Here is a 20,964-nt window from a genome sequence, read left to right as displayed (position 1 = left end):
ATACAGTCGTTCTGTTTGTAGAAAAAAAGAGGTTGGACTAATTCTCGTACTGACACAACACTTAATGCAGATAGGGTTGTGCTTGTACAATACATTATGAGCCTGCGATTCTTTCCTTTGGGGCTAGGCTGTATAAAATGAAAAGCCTTTGCATGAATATTGAGTATTGTTACCTGACAGCTTGAGTGAGACCATCAAACTCTCCGCATCACTTTCATCTCCGCCACAATGGGACCAAACCCACTATATGAGGAGGTAAGAACTAATGCAAATTATAAATTCGGCATAAAAACTTTGTCTAGACTAAACTTTAAGGACAGGAAAGAGAAAATGTATAAAATGACACATTGAAATATACATTGAGGCTTGATCATTTTTAAAATAATGACAAGTGACATTTACATTCACAGGAGAAATTATATATACGGCCAACGTTTTTCAAAAAAGCTAAAAGCAGATGTGGCAAAAGAGAATAGTGATTCAGTGATTTATGACTTTGCAGTTTCAAAACCTTTGCTGTGGTACCAGCTTTTTGTAGTATGTCTATATCAGGAGGATGTCATTTCTACTCAACTTTTTTCAGTTTTGACAAACAGACCTCAATTTTCCAGTCAGCAGGCTTACTGACCAAAGCTGCACTTAACAAATTTTGTGCTGAGAATTCATACAGTAAGACTGCAAGCCCTTATATTACATTACATGGTATATTACTACCAGTCCTTAGAATACATAAATTGCCGATCTATAGATTACAGAGTTCTAGTGCTCCGTTTTGTCGCAGAGCAGCACGATATGTAATACTGAGGTATTAAATAGAACACAAAATGGAGCAGATATGATTTTGGCTGCCTCAGAGGTGACAGAGAACGGAAAGGAGTAGCAGAACGGACTGATAACGACTAATATCATAATCATATATTCACACCATCGCTCTGCCCCAACTCGTTCTCCGGGCCGCGCTTCCAGACATATGAGCAAAAGTGGCCGTCTGAAAGCAAATTTCTTCCAGATTTCATGGACTCCATAGTAAATGATTGCAAGTCCATAGCGTACGTATTACTTTCCAGCATAACTTCACAAGAAAACACAAGTCTATATAATACATAGTACATAACTGTTAGTCCATAGAATACGTAATATATTACTGCATAACTTCACAAGAAAACACAGGTCTATATAATACATAGTACATAACTGTAAGTCCATAGCGTACGTATTACTTTCCAGCATAACTTCACAAGAAAACACAAGTCTATATAATACATAGTACATAACTGTAAGTCCTTAGAATACGTAATATATTACAGCATAACTTCACAAGAAAACACAAGTCTATATAATACATAGTACATAACTGTAAGTCCATAGAATATGTAATATATTACTGCGTAACTTCACAAGAAAACACAGGTCTATATAATACATAGTACATAACTGTAAGTCCATAGAATATTTAATATATTACTGCATAACTTCACAAGAAAACACAGGTCTATATAATACATAGTACATAACTGTAAGTCCTTAGAATACGTAATATATTACAGCATAACTTCACAAGAAAACACAAGTCTATATAATACATAGTACATAACTGTAAGTCCATAGAATATGTAATATATTACTGCGTAACTTCACAAGAAAACACAGGTCTATATAATACATAGTACATAACTGTAAGTCCATAGAATATTTAATATATTACTGCGTAACTTCACAAGAAAACACAGGTCTATATAATACATAGTACATAACTGTAAGTCCATAGAATATGTAATATATTACTGCATAGCCACAAAAAAACACAGGTCTATATATTACATAGTATATAATTCCAAGTCCATATAATATGTAATATATTACTGCATAACTTCACAAGAAAACACAGGTCTATATAATACATAGTACATGACTGCAAATCAAAGAAAATTCACTCCTCTACCAAGCCACCCCCAGTTTTAGGCCAGAAATGAATCAATGATGTAGATTAGGCACCACTGATCTGAAACTAGAACCAACACATACTGGTACAAAGAGACTCAGCCCTTTAATTAAATTAGGTGGCAACCGCAGTATAAGCATATAGTCTTTCTGGTTTCCAGACTGAGTATGTGAAACTAAAATGCTGAAAAAAAATGTAATGTATAAAGTTAGAGGAGTTACAGCTGCAACCTGTATATATCAAGGTTGCCTACTAAAATGTCCATGAGACTCCCAAAGTTTGGGGAATTCTCCCAGACTCCCAGGAGAGTGGGCAATCCTCACCTATCCTGCAACGCCTTTTTGTAAAGTGGGCGGGGCCTTCTGTGTGAATTGTATCATCGGGGCCGTGCCCCGTAATCTTCAATGATGCAAATCACCTTTATTGGGGGAAAGGAACGTGATAATGTAAATTACATTGTCCTGCACCCCACACTTGTCCCATGGGGCAAAATGTAGACAACTATGGTTGTTTTAAAAGTGACGTGCATCGCTTACCGTGTCAAGAGGGCAGCAACTGCAACAAGATTTTCAAATGCACTTCAAAGGGTAGTGATTTTACATTTTAGAAAGCATTCCTGGTTTAAGACAAGAAATCTTGATTTTCGCATGTTTTCAGAGTGTGTGTTGGCCATTATTCTTAATGGGGCACCCTCCGGGCACACCTTGCATGGGACAGCACATTTACTGAATACTACTGCAATTACTAATGTAATTAAAAGATGTACAAATATTTAGAGAAATAGGAAGATAGAAAAATGGTGTTAGGGAGAATGCGCTAATCTGCTGCTGTGACCTATATATGGGTTATCTAATTTTGACATCTCCCTTTTCATTACGATCTGCCCCAATGCCAACCTTCCATGGAACTTTTATGGTATACCCTACAACTGTCCCAATTCTGGGGGACTCTTCTGCTATAACAACAGCTACAATATTTTTCCCAGCTGCTGGGAATACTGGGAAATACTGGCGGTGGTCTTGTCAGTTCTGGCATTTTGGTCCTCCTTTGTGGCTGACCCCCCAGGGACCAGTGTCACTATTTTAAATACCATGCCACTATATTAAATGTCCTGCTCTGATTGACCCATCTCATAGGGCAGAAGGCTTAGGCTGCTCCTCTCCCTACCAATCAGAATTGTCAGAGCCCATCATTACAACTTCTCATTGGTTCTCCTGAACACCGCCCCCCCTCCCCTCAAAGCACCACACAGTAGCTGTAACACTAGCGCCTGCAGACCCTTATGAGAAGGGGACAGAGCTAATAAGCTCAACATGGTAGTCTATCTTTAATAAACAACTAACTTTAAAAATGGATTTATTTCTCACTTATAAATCCTTAAAAATGCATACTGTACAAATGTCATTTTAGTTTACCTTTCCTTTACAAATTCTTATTTTGTCACCATGCAATATCTAACGGTCAATGCCTGTACTCAGAGCCGGATTTAGACCTCATAGGGCCCTAGGCAGGATACTGTTTATGGGCCCCCTCCCTGAAACAATCCATAGCACTATATTTTTGCAGCCTACCATATACCCCTATAGTTACGTAGAAGTGAAAGCATGTGCCGCCGCATGCCTACCATATACCCCTATAGTTAAGTAGATATGAAAGCATGTGCCGCGTGGCCTGCATCTTTGGGGGCGTACCTAACATGTGAAAAGAGCAAGGCCACCCTGCTGCAGAAAAAGGCACCCCTAAATAATTACCAACCTCTTCACCATCACCACCTCTGTGCCCTTCACCATCACCACCTCTGTGCACTTCACCATCACCACCTCTGTGCCAATCACCATCACCACCTCTGTGCCAATCACCATCACCAATTCTGTGCCCCTTCACCATCACCACCTCTGTGCCCTTCACCATCACCACCTCTGTGCTCATCACCACTTTTGTGCCAATCACCATCACCACTTCTGTGCCAATCACCATCTCTGTGCCCTTCACCATCACCACCTCTGTGCCCTTCACCATCACCACCTCTGTGCCCTTCACCATCACCACTTCTGTGCCAATCACCATCACCACTTCTGTGCCAATCACCATCTCTGTGCCCTTCACCACCTCTGTGCCCATCACCATCACCACTTCTGTGCCCCTTCACCATCACCACTTCTGTGCCTCTTCACCATCACCACTTCTGTCCCTTGTTTTACTTACCTTTCTATTGCGCGCTGCTCCTCCTCCGTCAGTCCAGATGTAAAAAAAAAAAAAGAAAGAGTCACGTGATCGCTTGTCGGGTCCCGGCAGCCTCTCCTCCTCTCTCTATCACTGAGACACTGAGAGGAGAAGAGGCCGCCGGGACCCGATTCGCGGCACCCGACCCCCCCTCCCGCGATTCGCGCCCCCCCCCCCGAATCGGGGGGGCGCGAATTGCTCCTGTCCCCCACAGCTGTGCCCCCTGAGAGCCGCTAGGCCCTAGGCAGGTGCCTAGGTTGCCTAGTGGTAAATCTGGCCCTGCCTGTACTGCATCTGAATAAATACATTTTCTGATTAATATAATTTTGTTGCCTTTCTAGATTGATTTATTATTCATTTACAAAACTATATTCTAGGTTATATACAGTAGTGTATTTAACATTTAGAGATCACTAGAATTTCATCTATTGTATGGCGATCACATGATTGCTCTTTGTATTGGATAGTGGTCACCAGAATGCTCTCTATATTGCTTAGTGGTCATTAAGATGCTCTCTGTATTTTATTGCGGTTACTAGAATTGTTTCTGCATTTAATAGTAGCCAGATGGAGCTATGTTGTATTTGCTTAGAGCTATTTGGCATAAATAATGTTCACATATTTATTGTCTGAAAAACAGGGTGGCACGGTAGATAGCATTGCCATTTCACGGCACTGGAGTCACAAGTTCAATTCTGACCCGTGCCCTATGTGAAGTTTGTATGTTCTGTCTATATTTGCATGGGGTACCTCCACTTGCTCATTTCCTCCCACAGTCCAAAAACATACCGGTAGGTTGATTGGCAGCCAACTAAAATTAGAGATGGTCACTGACCCCCGTGTTTTGGTTTTGGATTCGGTTTTGGATCTGGATTACCGTTTAACGTGTTTTGGTTTTGGTTTTGTTTGGTTTTGTTTTGCTATTTTTGAAAAAAATACAATTTTTTTTGGTCTAAAATAACCTAATTTAGTGCTCCACCAGTTTCTTATATAAGTGAGGTAATTCTAAAGCTAATAAATTATGAAAAAAACATTTTAATCCCTGGTAGGCTGTCCTTAATGCGAACACTTGTCTGCAAATTAGTCAAACCTGGTTGTCTACCTCCTCCATCTTTGATTATTGGCAGTGTAGCCATCGTCTATGGGTGTATATTACACCCTCCACTTGTAGTTGAATATAAAAAAAAGCAGCCTGCACAGACTGTGGAGCTAGAAAGTAAAATTAAATTGACCACGGTACTTTGGTTGCTATCTATGCCCCCCCCCCCCCCCCCGCCCTCCACTTGTAGTTGAATATAAAAAAAGCAGCCTGCACAGACTGTGGAGCTAGAAAGTAAAATTAAATGGACCACGGTACTTTGGTGGCTATCTGTGCCCCCCCCCCCCACCCTCCACTTGTAGTTGAATATAAAAAAAGCAGCCTGCATAGACTGTAGAACTAGAAATTCGAATATACAAAGAAATGGACAAAGGCAGTTTGGTATCTGTCTGCCTCAGATCCCCTCTCCACTAGGAGTAAAATAGAAAACTATTCAGCCGTTATATAATCTAGAATATAAATAGAAATTGAGAAAGGCAATTTGGTATCTGTCTGCATCATAATCATCAACATTCTCATTAGTGCCCTCGTCACCTCCATAAATCTCCCCCTGATCCTCTTCTATTTCCAAAGTGGCATCCTCAATTTGTGTATCACCGGCTACACTCGGGCTGTTCAGGTACACATCAGCAGAACTGCTGAAAGGGCCCTTCTTTATGGGTACACTAACAGAATGCTCACGATTAGACATACCACTGTTGGATGGACTCTCTACAGGAATTGGTGTCATTGTGAATCAGAGCAAACATTATCCTCCAATGCCTTACTGTTATCTTGCAGCTCGGCTTTGACGCGTAACAGTAGTTGTGCACCACTTGTAGGCTCGGTAACATTTTTGGATCTGCCACTAATAGCCAAAGGTGAAGGCCTCATTCTCTCTTTGCCACTGCGTGTGTAGAATCGCATGTTGGCAATTTTTTTTTTATCGGCACTTAACTTTTGCTCAGTAACACTTCTTTTTCGCTTCAACACAGTAATTTATTTATTTTTATTTTGTTTTTTGGACTGATTTCGAAACACTCTGTAGTTTGACTGGGAACACTAACATCAGGACTGGTGACAGAACCTGGTTGCCCATTCTGATCATATGTGGACTGCTTTGAATCCATTCTGAGCGCAAAGCACTTGTAGTGGTAAAAATTATTTGGTTGATACTGCTGACAGATATGACTTTTGACAGCTAGAAATATTTATGCACAATTATTGGGGACACCCCAAAATTAATATGTACTGTAAATACAATGCGTTTTTATGGTCTAAAGTTACATGCACATGTTCTGTGCTATCTAGTGGCAGGCATACATGTACTTATCTAAACAAAGACTATGACGTGTCAGTCATAACTATCAGTCGGCACTTACACCTGCCCTGTAGCTGGTGCAAGTGATACGGCTGAAACAAACGTACTTACGAGAAACCCGGGATTTGAATTGACTGTATCTGTATTGGCACATCCTTAGCACACCCTTACTGTACATTGTCTAGGTCTGTCTGCCCCATTCTACTTCTATTCCATCCTTCAAGTCGTAAGTGTCAGTTGCACTGGGATATGATTTGCATGCAAGCACGGATCAGGCCCTATGTGCTACAAAAACTTCTACAATGTGAAGAAACTCAAATTATCTATACTGGCTAGTGTGGCCATTGTAACGACCACAAAGCCAAAGGCCAAGGTCGGAAAGTAGAACCAGCCAAAACCACCAAGAAAGTACATGGAAAAGCTACAAATTGTAGTCCTTCATCTAACAGACCTTGCTGATGTTCTCTGTATTTTATAGCAGTTACTAGAATAGTTTCTGCATTGAATACTACTGTATTCAGGTGGGGACGTGTTATATCTGTTTACGTCTCTATGATATAACAAAATGTTTCCGAATCAACCCAGGTCATTGCCATGACTGTGACTGATGATAGACTGCTCAGCTCAGAACCATTCACCTCTGCCAATGGACCGGTCAGCTTGGAACTGGCCTTCTGTATTGTTCTACAGATAGATGCAGGCCGTCTGCTGAGGGACAGTATGAATCTACTGACAGTGATGAGACTATGCAAGAGGACTTGCTTTTCATTGGGCTGAACTTCCATTCCACTCTGTATGCAAAAATCTGTGGCCCTGATTTCTTCCATCACAATGCTTTGGGCCATGCAGATGTGGCACATCAAACCCATATTAAATATTGAAAAAGGAGATAAAGGGCATGAAATACTTGATCTGAACCTTGACATGCTTGCAGCATAGAAAATATTGTGGAACATGCTGTCAGGAAATCACTTTGTCACTTTGCTAGATGAGGTTCACAATTTTCAACCACCACTTCCAAAATGGAACACAGCATTTAAACCCTGTGGTACCACACAGAGAAAAGACCCACTTCATATCCTGTACTCTACAGGGTTTACATTTTATCAACAAGGAGCCAATAACAAACCACACCGGTTTGCCAAATTACAGTTCCAAGAACTTGTACCATTTGAGTTGTATGTGACTTGAACTCAGAGTGACCTATGATGGTTCTTTGGGTTAAAGGGCACTGCCAACCAACTTACAGGAAGCAAATGTTAAAGAAATGCAGTCATGTTTTCTAATGACTATAGAAATAACCTAAAAAACTAAGGACACATTGAATGTTATGTTTAGGATGACCAAAGCCAGTAGACTGTTATAGTGGAATTGTACCGTTCACATTTCTGTACATTATACATAGTAAATATTCATCCCTGAAGATTATTCATCCCTGTGCCTAATGGGCTGTATTTCCCAGGAGAAGGGCCCAGCTTGGCCATCAATTTGAAGGAGGCATGTTACTGCATTGTGAAGGTGCTTGCAAAGAGGCAAGAGCCTCAAAGTGTTTATGTATACAGGGTGATTCAAAAGTCGCAGTACACCCTTTTATTTCAAAAACTCTACGGGAAATTGGGAAACTTGAATACTCCAGTAAGGTATGGGTGACGTGGTCTATCTTTTACGGTATGTACCAAACATGGGCGCCATCTTGAAATCGGCCAATCGGCCCAATTCCTGTAGAGTTTTTGAAATAAAAGGGTGTACTGCGACTTTTGAATCACCCTGTATAGTGATTACAATTAACTTTTTAAAAATGCACAAGTAAAACATATTTGATACAACACTGTTCATTGTTATACTATTAAAAAATAGTTTTAAAACATCAATAAAAGGCTTCAGGGCTTTCACAGAATGTTCTACAAAGTACATTGCAGTAGAAATACAGCAGTGGTGTCCCATAAGATGTCGCAGGGTACAGTTATATTAGGCACAGTATACAGTAAGGAGGTTATGTGATGTCCTGCTGTGATATTTGTTCTGTTAATGCCATCTCAGAAGGAAAAGCTGAAAACAATTATTATTTATTTATGCTCCAAAAATAAAATGTAATTATGACTTCTTAGAGCATAAATTAGCGGTGTTCAGACTGACATTAAATTATTACACTACAGTAGGTATATAGCAGCGTCTCACTGGTCCTCCTAGTCACACACCCTTTCCTCAGCCATATTAAAGTGGTGGCCCTTAGAGGGTAATGCAGCCCTAAGATATTGCTTTACTGCTATAAGTGACTGTATTTCTGTCTTGGGCACTGACAGTTGTTCTGTGAGAATTTCATCTTGGGTGCACGATTACTTTATTAGTTGTTACTGTGCTTTGCATTGTTCTCCTGAATAGGTTTGTCATAGAATGTGCAGTGCTATTGGCAGATCAGGTCTGTTGGCTTCCTCTCCTCTCAGAACACCTGTGTCAGGTCTCTTTTTATCAACAATCTGGCTTCTGACTTCAAGAATCATAACTCCTGCAGTCATTTGATATGGAAATCTGTGACTTACAAAATCTATTGCAGGACCTGGAAGAATTATGTCTATATCACCCATGATATTGTAACCATTTTCAGTTGGTCCAGCTCTTTTTGTTCCTCCAGGAATGGCTTAGATCTTAATTACCCAAATATTGAGCTGTTGACACCCTCTTTGGGCCATGCAGTCCCCATTATCTACCTTTTTCCATACCATCCAAGATGTGGCTTTCCTGTTGGTTATTTATAGTTCACAGCAGTTAGCAGCTTTGTTCAAGAGGACAAGTCATCCTTCATACAATTCCTTCACTTCACCCCAAAGTGGTCTCAGGCTTTCAAGACAATGAGGAGATAATTATGATTTACTCCCTTATTGGTTGGCTCCAAACTTCACTCTTTGGATGAGATACAGACCTTCCTAAGCTACATAAAGACAACTAGTTCTTTCCTCATTCATTCCTTCTTGTTCCTTCTCAATGGTCCCAAGAACGACAGAGCAACCTTAAGTCAGTCCAATCACTAATATGAACCTATGTTTGAGCAGAGAAGCCCACTATCTTCTTCCTTTGTGTCCATTTTACCAGGGTGATCAGTCTATGCTGAGCTTGAAAACCAAGTAAAGCTGCTCCATGTTCCTTACTCTCATGACCTCCCAGCATCTTCAGAGACTAGAATTAGCTTAAACAGAATAATGGTGTAGCTCTGGAAGGCCTGCTTAAGTTAATTTATGTCCTGAGGTGGAAAGAACAAAAAAATATATATATTTTTTTAACTTACCATAAACTTCCTTCCTCAGAAGTCAATGGAAGCATAGACCCGAATGATTTCTAAGCTGTAAACGTATTCATGCTATAAAAAAAACTCATACGTCTGATGTAGCTTATTAGTGTATAGTGTGATTAACTTAACTCTTCAGTGATTATCTTTAAAAGAAAAAGACCTGGGCTAACCTACTAACCTTATGAAGATAAAACTGTTGTCACGCTGATGTTGTGTGAAAAACAGATGGTATCTAAAAGCAGAACTGCCATACAACGAGAGATATGGCACAGAAACCAAGGCAAGGAAATTTTGTGGTGAACATGTAGCAGATGTAGTAAGGGAGGGGGTAAGCCACCAAATTGTACTCAAAAGTTGTTAAGGTGGTCTTCAATTTCAACACTGCTACTGAACCCGCTACTAGTGTTTAAACTCTTACACAGTATATAATGTTACCAAGGCACCTGCAAATGGACAACTTCAGAGACAATTTGCTATTCTCCTACTTTACAGGATGACTCCATAAGGCCTCATATACACAATAAGGTGCCCTCACTGTGTTGTGATGAGGGTGCTTCTGATGTTCACTCCAAAAAATTCAGGTTCATTGTTTGGTATATGTTTATTCTGGGGGTCATGTAGAGTTGGCTGTAAATCTGAGCTGTAAGTGCAAAGAGCGCTTTTACTTACTGCACAATGGTAGTACACAGATTAATGTCTCCCCATTATATCTCTCTACGCTTAGAGAGGTGGAGCAAGGCAGGGAAGGGACAAGCGTAGGCATAAGGGCATATTAATACACCTTACATACTATGTTGAGAAGGAAGCAGCGACAGATATTTCTCTATGAGTATCTGTTACGACTGCTTTCCCTCTTGTGCAAGATTGCTTTTTGTTAAAAAATAAGCAAATGAATATAAACAATAAATATAAACAACAGCAGCCAGCATAGGCTGGAACTGGTCATCTCACAGGGACAAAAAGTGTGAGGTCCTCTGAGACTACCAGTACCAGCACTATAGCTATGCCAGTCAGGTCTGGTGGCACTATAGCAGGGAAACCTCAGCACAACTACTGTAGCCTGGACTGGTAACTGCTAAAGTAGGAGGAGAACATGCGTGGGGGGAAAAAAAAGCCACCAACACAATATAAATAACACCCAAAACTCATTTAAGCTTTTATTATGCACCTAAATCCATAGTTAATTGTCTTCCAGAAGTAGGGAAATAAAATTAACAAAAACACAGGTCTGCGACGAAAAAGCTTTTTTAACAAATTTATGTGATACGTATAGATTTTTGGCTTCTGAGCACAAAAATTACTCCAGATTTTGCATATCACATCACGTTTTTCTGCAAAACGTGTATTTATGAATGTCATTTTTTTCATATTCTTTAAAATAATAAATGTATTCTGCCTACATTTATTATAAAACATTGTCTTAAATGAATTCAGTCGCTAGTATAGAACGTTGCAATTCAGTTTTCGTCATAACCCCCCCCCCCTTCCCCGCCCAGTGTTAGATTAAGGTCCACATGGGCCTGAAGCTGAAATTAACAAATGGCCTAAACCCCATACTGTCTAAGGAAAACATTGCACACACACAACAACTACAACTACAAGGTGAGCACATAAGAATACATTCCCATGTTTTCTCTGTGAATGGGATAGCAACAGGGGCGGATTGGTCATAGGCCTTACTGAGAATTTTCCCGGTAGGCCGGTGGTCTGATGAGGCGGTTCATTGGCCTCCTGATGTAATCTTTTTTTTTTTTTTTGTTCACATTACATTTTTTTTGTGTTTTATTATTTTTTTTTTAAATCTCTGAACAACGCTTCATCAGGGCCAGCTGTGCCCAACTGTTATCGAACTGCCAGCACTTATATGGATAACTGTATGTCAGCAGCGCCCTCCAGCACAGACAGAGAGGGGGGGATCGGGGGAACATGCTCAGGGGTGCCAGTGGTGGACTAACTAGTGGCCGCGGATCTTCTCCTGCCTACCTCCCTTCCTCCCGCTATTCGTGGCCTCGTCCTATCCCAGATGTCACATGGGATCAGGGGCGGACCCAGACATTTGCCCTACCCGGGGCGATTTTAGGGGGGGGTGATTTAGGCCCCGCCCCCTTTCTGTGTTCTAAGGCTGCCGGCGGCTGCACAGTATGTGCAGGTCCGTTCAGCAGTGACAGTGTGCTGTCCCGCTGCTCTGATTGTGTTTAAAACACAATCAGAGCAGCCGGGCAGCACACTGTCACTGCTGAACGGACCTGCACAGTGTGCAGCTGTCGGCAGCAAGCCCCTGCTAGGGGGGGCGATCGCCCCGATCGCCCCCCCCCCCCTGGATTCGCCACTGCATGGGATGTGCACCATGTGACAGGTGCTGTCCCATGTGTGCACTGCAGGAAACGCAGCTTCAACAAGGTAAGTTTGAAGGCGGGGGGAGTTAATTCAGTGTAAAGTGTGAGGACAGGTGGCTTATATTAATGTATGTATGTGTGTGTGAGGGCAGGGGCTTATATTAATGTTATGTATGTGTGTGTGTGAGGGCAGGGGGCTTATATCAATGGTATGTATGGATGTGTGAGGGCAGGGGCTTATATCATTGTTATGTGTGTGTGTGTGTGTGTGTAAGGGCAGGCGGCTTTTATCAATGTAATGTGTGTGAGGGCAGGGGGGCTTATGTCCATGTAATGTGTGTAAAGGCAGGGGGCTTATGTCCATGTAATGTGTGTGAGGGCATGGGGGCTTATATCAATGTAATGGATGTGAGGGCAGGGGGCTTATGTCCATGTAATGGGTGTGAGGACAGGGGGCTTATATCAATGTAATGGATGTGAGGGCAGGTGGCTTATGTCCATGTAATGGGTGTGAGGGCAGGGGGCTTATATCAATGTAATGGGTGAGAGGGCATGAGGGCTTATATCCATGTAATGGGTGTGAGGGCATGGGAGCTTTTGTCCATGTAATAGATGTGAGGGCATGGAGGCTTACGGTAATTTAATGTGCGTGTGAGGGCAGGGGTCTTACGGTAATATAATGTGGGTGTGAGGGCATGGGGACTTATGGTAACATAATGTGGGTGTGAGGTAGGGGCAAATTGGGTGCTATTTTATTTGTGTGGTGGTGGGGCATTTTAATTTAATAGTGGGGGGATATTAATTTCAGATGGGGTGGTTTGAGGGCTATTAATTGAAAGTGGTTCTGAGTTTGGGGAGAATGAAGTCTATTAATTAAATGTGAATATGAATTATTAAACTTAAATGTTATTTATTTCTGGGCTTGTTTGGAGGTAGGGAAATAGGTTTATTTATTAAATGGAAATACTATTAATTAAATGTCAGGGCTGGTTGGAGGCTAATTGATCTATTTATCAATTGTGAATACTATTATTATAATGTTAGGGCTGGAGGGAGGCCTATTTATTAAATGTGGGTACTATTGATTTAATGCCGGATCTGGTTGGAGTTTTCCAAATTTCATGTACCCATTTTTTTTCCCGAATAGGGCCCCCAACATTCCAGGATCCAGACAAGTGGCAACTGAGCAAAAGACATCAGCAGCCACAGGTAGAGAAAGCAATAAGAACAAGTAGGAGAGAGCAGGACAGTCTGTCAACTATATTTTTCTATATTGGCAGTTCGTCTGCACCGTTATTACGAATATGTATATTGTGATTACATATTTTGTTACAGGTTTGCTATTGATAAATTTAGTTGCTCATTTTGTCCTATTTTCAATGTATTAGTCAAAGTGTATCCATCACCCGTGCACAGAGGAGGCAGCCATTATGTGGGTGAACCAATAATCGTACCTCCCAACTGCCCCGATTTAAACATGTTTGTCCTGCTGGTGGGAATGTTGGGGGAAGGGTGGTATTTTATGGGCAGCATAGCGCTTTACAGCGCTAGGCAGACCTCTAGGGGTATAACCAGCTTTATACTAATCCCACCTCCTTTATTGTTGGCCCTGCCTACAGTTGATTTGGTCCTGCCCACATGAGGCCACGTCCAGAACTTTTTCCAGGGCCACTTTGAGTTCCCAATCCACCCCTGGATAGCAGAGCTAAAAATTTACATTGGCAAAAAAACAATTGGCCAGCTCGATAAGTTTAGAAATTGGAAAAAATAAGGTCATCAAATCCAGTTTAGTAGATCCAAATAAAGTTTAACTTCCCCCTCTACATATAAAATTAGGACTGATGAAACAATTTGTAAAAGCACTGCCTAAGGATGGAGAAACCTTCAAATATCTTTGCACCAAATTCACTAACATATCCGATGGTAAACTGAAGGAAGGCATTATTACAGGCCCTGACATTAGAAAGGTAATAAAAGATGAACATTTTGGGCCTGTAATGAATATTGTGGAAGTTTCGGACTTCATTCAAACAAGTGATTTCAAAATTTTTAGGCAATGTCAAGAATCCAAACTACAAAGAAATTGTCAGGGAAATGCTTAATAGTTACAGAAACCTTTTCAAAATTCAATTTTTTTGGGTAAAAATATCATAATTTAGGTATTATTTTGTACCTACATTATTATTACCTCACTAACACTACTTTCCAGTCATTTCCATTCAATTTTGACCACCTCATAAGTCACAATATTATTTTCATACACTTTCAAACAAAGATTGCTGCAGTTCTTGCCAGTGATAAGAAAAAGGCCATTGTCATGCCTGGGCCTAAGACCAAAAATCCACCTCTTAAGTGTGGAATTATTTTTACACAAATCCTGACAACAGGTGTCTAGCCATTTGTAGCGTTTTTAAAGCCACACTCAATAGAGGTAGGGACCTTAACCATCTAAGATCCTCATCCATGTTACGGCATTTGAAGTGAGTTCTTGGAAAGCTGTTGGGAAAATCAGAAACTTATGTTAAAAAAAATAACAACAAGCAGTCCAGCATCATCTACCTCCCTTATCTCATCTACATCCCAGCACCTGCAATCTACACCCCCAACACTTTCATCATCAATATCCCCAGAAGCAACAATTGACTGTTAAACAATCCTTTGCAAGAGGAAGCAAGTATTAAACCTGTCACCCAGTCGCAAAGCGAATCACAGACGCCATGGGGACTATGCTAGTATTAGATCTGCGTCCAATGTCCACTATTAATGCAGCTGGTTTTAGACAGTTACTTGAGGTCTTCTGTCCCTGTTACCAAATTCCATATTGACACCATTTTACTAGAAAAGCTATTCCTCACCTCTACCAGAAAGTTCATAAAAATGTAATTATTGGGATACAAAATGCCATTCTACCCACTGTACACTTAACCACAGATATGTGGACAAGCAGAACTGAGCAAAGTAAAGATTATATGACTGTGACAGCCCACTCGGTTGGTGATTCGCCTTCACCAGCAGGAACAGCAGCAGCATGTACGTAACATTTTTCAGAAGTAGGCTACTCTGTGTATCAGCGGCTTTAGTAAGAGGCATACAGCTGACAATCTGTTACAAAAAGTAAGTAATGTCATTGCAACATGGCTAATCCTGCTTCGACTCACCTGAGGATATGTCATTTCTGATAACAACACCAATATTGTTCAAGCATTACAGCGGGGTGGAATTCCATCACATTTCTTGTTTTGCTCACACAATCAACTTGGTGTTACAGAACTTTTAAAAAATGACAATGACATGCAGGAGATACTGTTTGTGTCCCGAAAAATTTAGGGTCATTTTCGGGATTCTGCAACAGCATGTAGGAGAATGCAGCAGCTGCAAGAAGACTAGCATTTGAGGGGAATGTACTTTGTCCAGCGAAGTAGTCTCCTGTGAAGAGAGTGCAGAAACGGATAGCTTGAGTCAAGTGATTGTCTTAATTATACATTTTGAGAAGGAGCTACAAAAATTTAACAGATGAAATAAAAAAAGTAAATGTGCTAACTATATTTTAATTGTAGATTAACTACTTAATTCGCTTCGCCAGGATCCAAGAGCTATCATCATCTTGTAATGACATCTACTCCTTCAGTTTCTCTGGCAACTGCTTGTCGGAAAAAAAAAGTAGCTTTCCCAAGACATCCAGTGGTGATGGAGATGAGTCAGCACAACATTTTGATATTTGGTCTGCTGTACAAGAATTGGCCAAAATGCATGACAGCTCTGCCGTAAAATGAACTACTAATTCCATTCGGAAGGCCATTATCGACAATTACATCATAGTACACAGACTTCTATGATGGTGGGATGAATTAGTATTGTTTGAGGAAGATTAGCACTGAACCCTGCCACCTCTCCTGTTTCTGAGTGAGCTATGGTACAATAAAATGTAACTGCAGATTTAGACCAAGACTGTCAGCCCTATTATTTCTATTTCTGATTCATTAAGGAGCATAAATGCCGATATGTGTATTTTGCGTTAAATTGCACTGTGCATGTCTAGAAATGGACTATACGGAAATGAACACAAGTATATACAGTTCATCTTCAAAAGAAAAGGACACTTCCAACTGCCTACAATTTCATGGGCGGAATGGGGGAGGGAAGGGTAATATGCACATAGTTAGTGTAGAGCAAGGGGCTGCCAAGATCGAGGTCAGGTGTAAGTGCCGAGTGATAGTGATAACGGTTGTGTATTCATGCTACAACATGTGTGTGTAATCAGGAGTAACTGTAACAACGCATTTTATGTACAGTAAACATCCTGATAAATGTATTTCATGGGTATAAATATAAAAAACAAAAACGTTTTTTTTCTGTTTTTTCATTAATGATTACATTGTTAACAGGTGACAATAATTTAATACATTTTGTTTTCTGTGTGTTCTACTGAGACTTTATATCATAATGTCTGGGAGACTCCCGAAATCCAGGTCAGTCTCCCGGACTTCAGGGAGCTTCCTAGAATCTAGAGAGAGCAGGCAAGTCTCTCGCATCCCACAATTCCCTGGCCAAAATAAAGCTATTTGAGGTGAAACGCGTCATTTTGGCCCTGCACATTCCATTCTTTTTGCTTGCATAAATGAATGAGGTCCTGTATTCCTATATTTGACATTTGACCCATGTGTTGTGCATGGGGAAAACAAGCACGGTTTAATTTCATACACGCATGTTTGCAATTTGTCCTTGATGTCAGACATGGGTATGCACAGCTTACAGATGTCATACAGAGAACATATACATTTCTTAAAGGATATCTCATGTGATATAAGAAACCAATGACTCTCCAGTGGTAGTATAACTACAAGTCCCAGTATGCCTATTCAGAGAGGTCGGTTGCAGCACAGGGGAAGTCTTGTTTAAGTAGTTGAAGTGAAGGTAATTAGTAGATCAAGTCAAGAGTGTGTGTGTCTGTGTGTGTGTGTGTGTGTGTGTGTGTTCAAAGAAGTATCCAACACAGTGGGTTAGAGATGAAGTCCATTGGGAGAGACTAAATGAGGAAGTTTTATGGTGGCAAAACAGAGTAGGGAGCTCAAGGAAAGGAAATATGTGAGCCAGGCAGAAAAGTTGGGAGACTAGTGGTGGGTGATAAATGATAGCAACACAAACATGGAGAGGAGAGTTGAGGCTGATAGTGTGGACTTCAAAAGTAAGAGAAGGAGGGGAGTGATCCATGGGTAACACACAGAAGGTGCAATGTAGGGAAAGTAGAATATCTACTCTACCACCTTATTTGTCTCTAAGTCAGACAGAGTACGCCCCTGGGAGAGAGCTGCAGTGAATGTAACTAAAAGTTACCTTTAAAACAGTCTTCTGAGACAGAAGCCAAGCTTATGTAATGGCAAGGTGGTGGAGGGATTTTTAAATTATTATGTCATGGAAGGATGGAAGTTTGTTGAAAGCAGATCTTGTGTTCCAAAGTGCCCATGAAAAGGGCAGGGAAGGTAGTGGAGGGAAGTGGATATAGGAGGAAAAATTGAATGGAGCGTAAACAGATAATGGGGGTTACATGGTGCCGGGTTAGGTATGATGCCGCTAGCAGCCATGTGAAGCAGCAGGGCAAGAAAGAGGACTTGGCTTAATGATTAGTGGTTGTGAGGTTTGTTCTTAATCTCAGATATTTAAGCTGGAGGATCTTCTTGGTTTTTATTCACTGTGAAGATACCGGGTTTATCTGGCCCAGTGCTACCCAGTACCTTCTAGGATTCGTATGGTCACTCAGGCAAAATGCAGTTATAAACATACAACAGTATATTTATTGTCATACAAATCACACTACAATATTATGTACACACAGTAAATAAATGCCAGGCTGATTTACCACATCATCTGTCCCTTACCCCAATAACTTAAGGAGATATAGTCACCTGCTGTCCAGACTTCATGACCCATGGATCCCTCTCAGCTGCATATATAGACTTGAGTTAGAAAACGACAATTCAAAACTCCATCTTGCACCTTCCTGAATGAAATCCAAGCATGAACACCCCTCCCCCCTGGAGTTGTTCCTTATATATCACAGGTCTAATTTCCACAGTCTTTCCCCTCCCTGGACAAACCCCTGCATCTATTCTACTTCCCCATTGGCCAGTGCAGGACTAGGGGGTTTGGACAGGGCAGTGGAGATGAGATGTCCTTTCACAGAAGCCCCCTGCTGGGATGCAGACAGAACGTCTGGACTAGTCCTAAGGAGAACAATTGATGCTTAATTGGCTTCCCCTACTTCCAAGGATAAGGTAGCAGTGAGCCCCTCCTAAAATTAACCCCTTACACTACTTTGTGATGTCACAGGGTCCCCAGCTGTTCCATGCTTCCTGTAGAGGAAGGAGGGGGGAGAATGAATGCAGCTCAAGCCCTCTCACCTGTATCCTAGACACCACCTGATCTTTACCCATAACCCTCCTGGCTTCAGTTTAAGGACAATGAATAACATTACTTCAAGTCATCAATATATAATACAAAATATACATATTTAAATTGAATTACAATGTCCCCTTAACCACATGTAATTGGACAATGCAGTTGTAGTCTGATGAGCTGGGGAAACAAAAGAAGGGCTATACAAAGTATTTGCTATAATTCACATATCATACTCGTTTTGTCACATTCACAAACATGTAATAACGTGTGGTTGTTCTCTTACAGACTGCAGACAACTTCCAACAAACAACGGATTACTATGTGTCTTCTGATTACGAAGGTCTCGTTCCACCAATCTGTGATGGAATTGCTACACAGGAATTCAAAAGAATATTCGAACCATGTGTGCAACCTCTTGTGTTTCTGATTGGTGTATCTGGCAATAGCTTGGTTCTCCTTACATATATATTCACCAAAAAAGTAAAAACCATGACCGATATCTACCTTATTAACCTGGCCATAGCTGACCTTCTCCTGCTCTTAACACTTCCCTTTCTGTCCATCAATGCAGTTAAAGGCTGGGTGTTTGGCAGTGGGATGTGCAAGGTGATGCATGGTATGTACTCCATCAATTTCTTTAGTGGTTTACTGTTCCTGACCTGCATCAGTGTGGACAGGTACATAGTTATTGTCCAAGCCATAAAGGCCCATAAGATACGCCAGAGATCCATTTACTACAGCAAACTAATCTCCATAATTGTGTGGGTGGTATCGCTCTTACTCAGTCTCCCCCAATTAATTTACAGCAAATCAAAATGGCTAGAAGATGGATCACGCATCTGTAAGATGATATTCCCAGAAGAGGTCACCGGTGCAGTTAAGACCACCAGTAACATCTTTCAGATCCTTCTTGGCTTCTTTATACCTTTTTGCGTGATGGTTGTGTGTTACTCCATTATCATCAGGACCCTGCTGTCAAGCAGGAGCTTTAAGAAGCACAAAGCTCTCAAAGTCATCCTCTCCCTTGTGCTGGTGTTTGTGATCTTCCAACTCCCGTACACACTGGTCACTTTCATGGAGACCGCCGACTTTCTAGGGAGCCAAGAGATGACCTGTGAAGAGAGGATGCGAAAAGATATTGCAATCATCATTACCAACAACTTGGCATTCACACGATGCTGCCTTAATCCAATACTCTATGCATTTATAGGGGTGCAATTCAGGAACGATATTCTGCTTCTTCTGAAGAATTTTCGCTGCATCTCTAGAGACCGTTATGCGAGACATTGTAGATTGAGCAGAAATTTTAACACCCCTGTGGTGATGGACACCAGCAGTTTCACATTGTATATGTAATGGTGACTGGTATCCCTTATCCAAGGTAGTTAAAGGAAGAATTGTTACCAAAGAATTATGCAGAACTCCTTTTAGCCGAGGTCCAGATTGTCTCCGTTTTGCCTAATCTGATCTGGTGGGACTCCAAGAGGCTGTATTGGTACAGAGACATACTACTCTCTCCTATTACTATTGTCTTGTTATTGATGCCTCTCCTCCATGAATTCCCAATCATGTGATTTGGAAGTTCAAAGGTCAGTTCTGCCAAAACTCAGTTGTGTATTTGAAAGAATCCCACTTTAATAGGAGACGAGTACATCTCTAGACCATTGGACTCGGGGGAAGGCAGAGACCTGTATTGTAGCATATCCTATTCATCTCTACCCAAAACAACATTTTAAATTAGATGTAGTATTTTTAAAAGGAGTTTATACTCACATTTAATTGAAAATAAAACTGCATAGAATTTACATGTACCTATAGGAACTGTATACTCTATACATATGACTATTGTTTTATCTGTATTATTATCTGTATTATTATTGTTCATGTCTTTTTCAGTCATGTAATGATTATATAATTTTCATGAGTCATAATTAGATCCGTTAGCTTTTTACTCAGAATGTGTCCGCTTGTCTCATTTACGAAGGTGCAAATCATAGCCATCCTGCAGTGCTGATGCCAGCTTCATTTATTCTGAAACGGCATAAAACCTTTTAAGCAAATAAGAGATACGTAATAAAGACAATCCCCTCACTCTCATGTTAACTTAAGATTTGAGGCAATAACCAGTAATATTTTAGGAAATATATGGGAAAATTGAAATGAAAGAAGGATGTGGTCCTGCAGTGGTGGTAGGATGGTAGTAATGTTGTCACTCTGTCACTATGCGCATTTCACGTTGCACCCACAATCCTGCCAAAGAAAACACAGATGGAGTTTATTGGTGCATATTCCAAAATTGCACTGAAGGTGGGCACATATGTATATGCTAGACTGACGTGTGCAAGGTATCATGTGCAGCTTAATTATAAGTGAAAAATGAAC

General features: G+C 40.9%; 1 protein-coding gene across 1 annotated transcript; it reads left to right on the top strand.

Annotated features, from left to right (window-relative positions):
* The first annotated feature begins 130 nt into the window (after positions 1–130).
* On the top strand, positions 131–20,441 carry CCR10 (C-C motif chemokine receptor 10). Its single transcript, XM_075215377.1, has 2 exons — positions 131–255; positions 18,868–20,441. The coding sequence occupies exons 1-2, from the start codon at positions 229–231 to the stop codon at positions 19,936–19,938; spliced, it is 1,098 nt and encodes a 365-aa protein (XP_075071478.1). The 5' UTR covers positions 131–228; the 3' UTR covers positions 19,939–20,441.
* Positions 20,442–20,964: the final 523 nt, after the last annotated feature.

The sequence above is a fragment of the Mixophyes fleayi genome, chromosome 6, assembly GCF_038048845.1.
Source record: "Mixophyes fleayi isolate aMixFle1 chromosome 6, aMixFle1.hap1, whole genome shotgun sequence".
Classification (NCBI taxonomy): domain Eukaryota; kingdom Metazoa; phylum Chordata; class Amphibia; order Anura; family Limnodynastidae; genus Mixophyes; species Mixophyes fleayi.
Note: the sequence above shows the minus strand (reverse complement) of the source record. Positions and strands in the feature narration are given on the sequence as shown.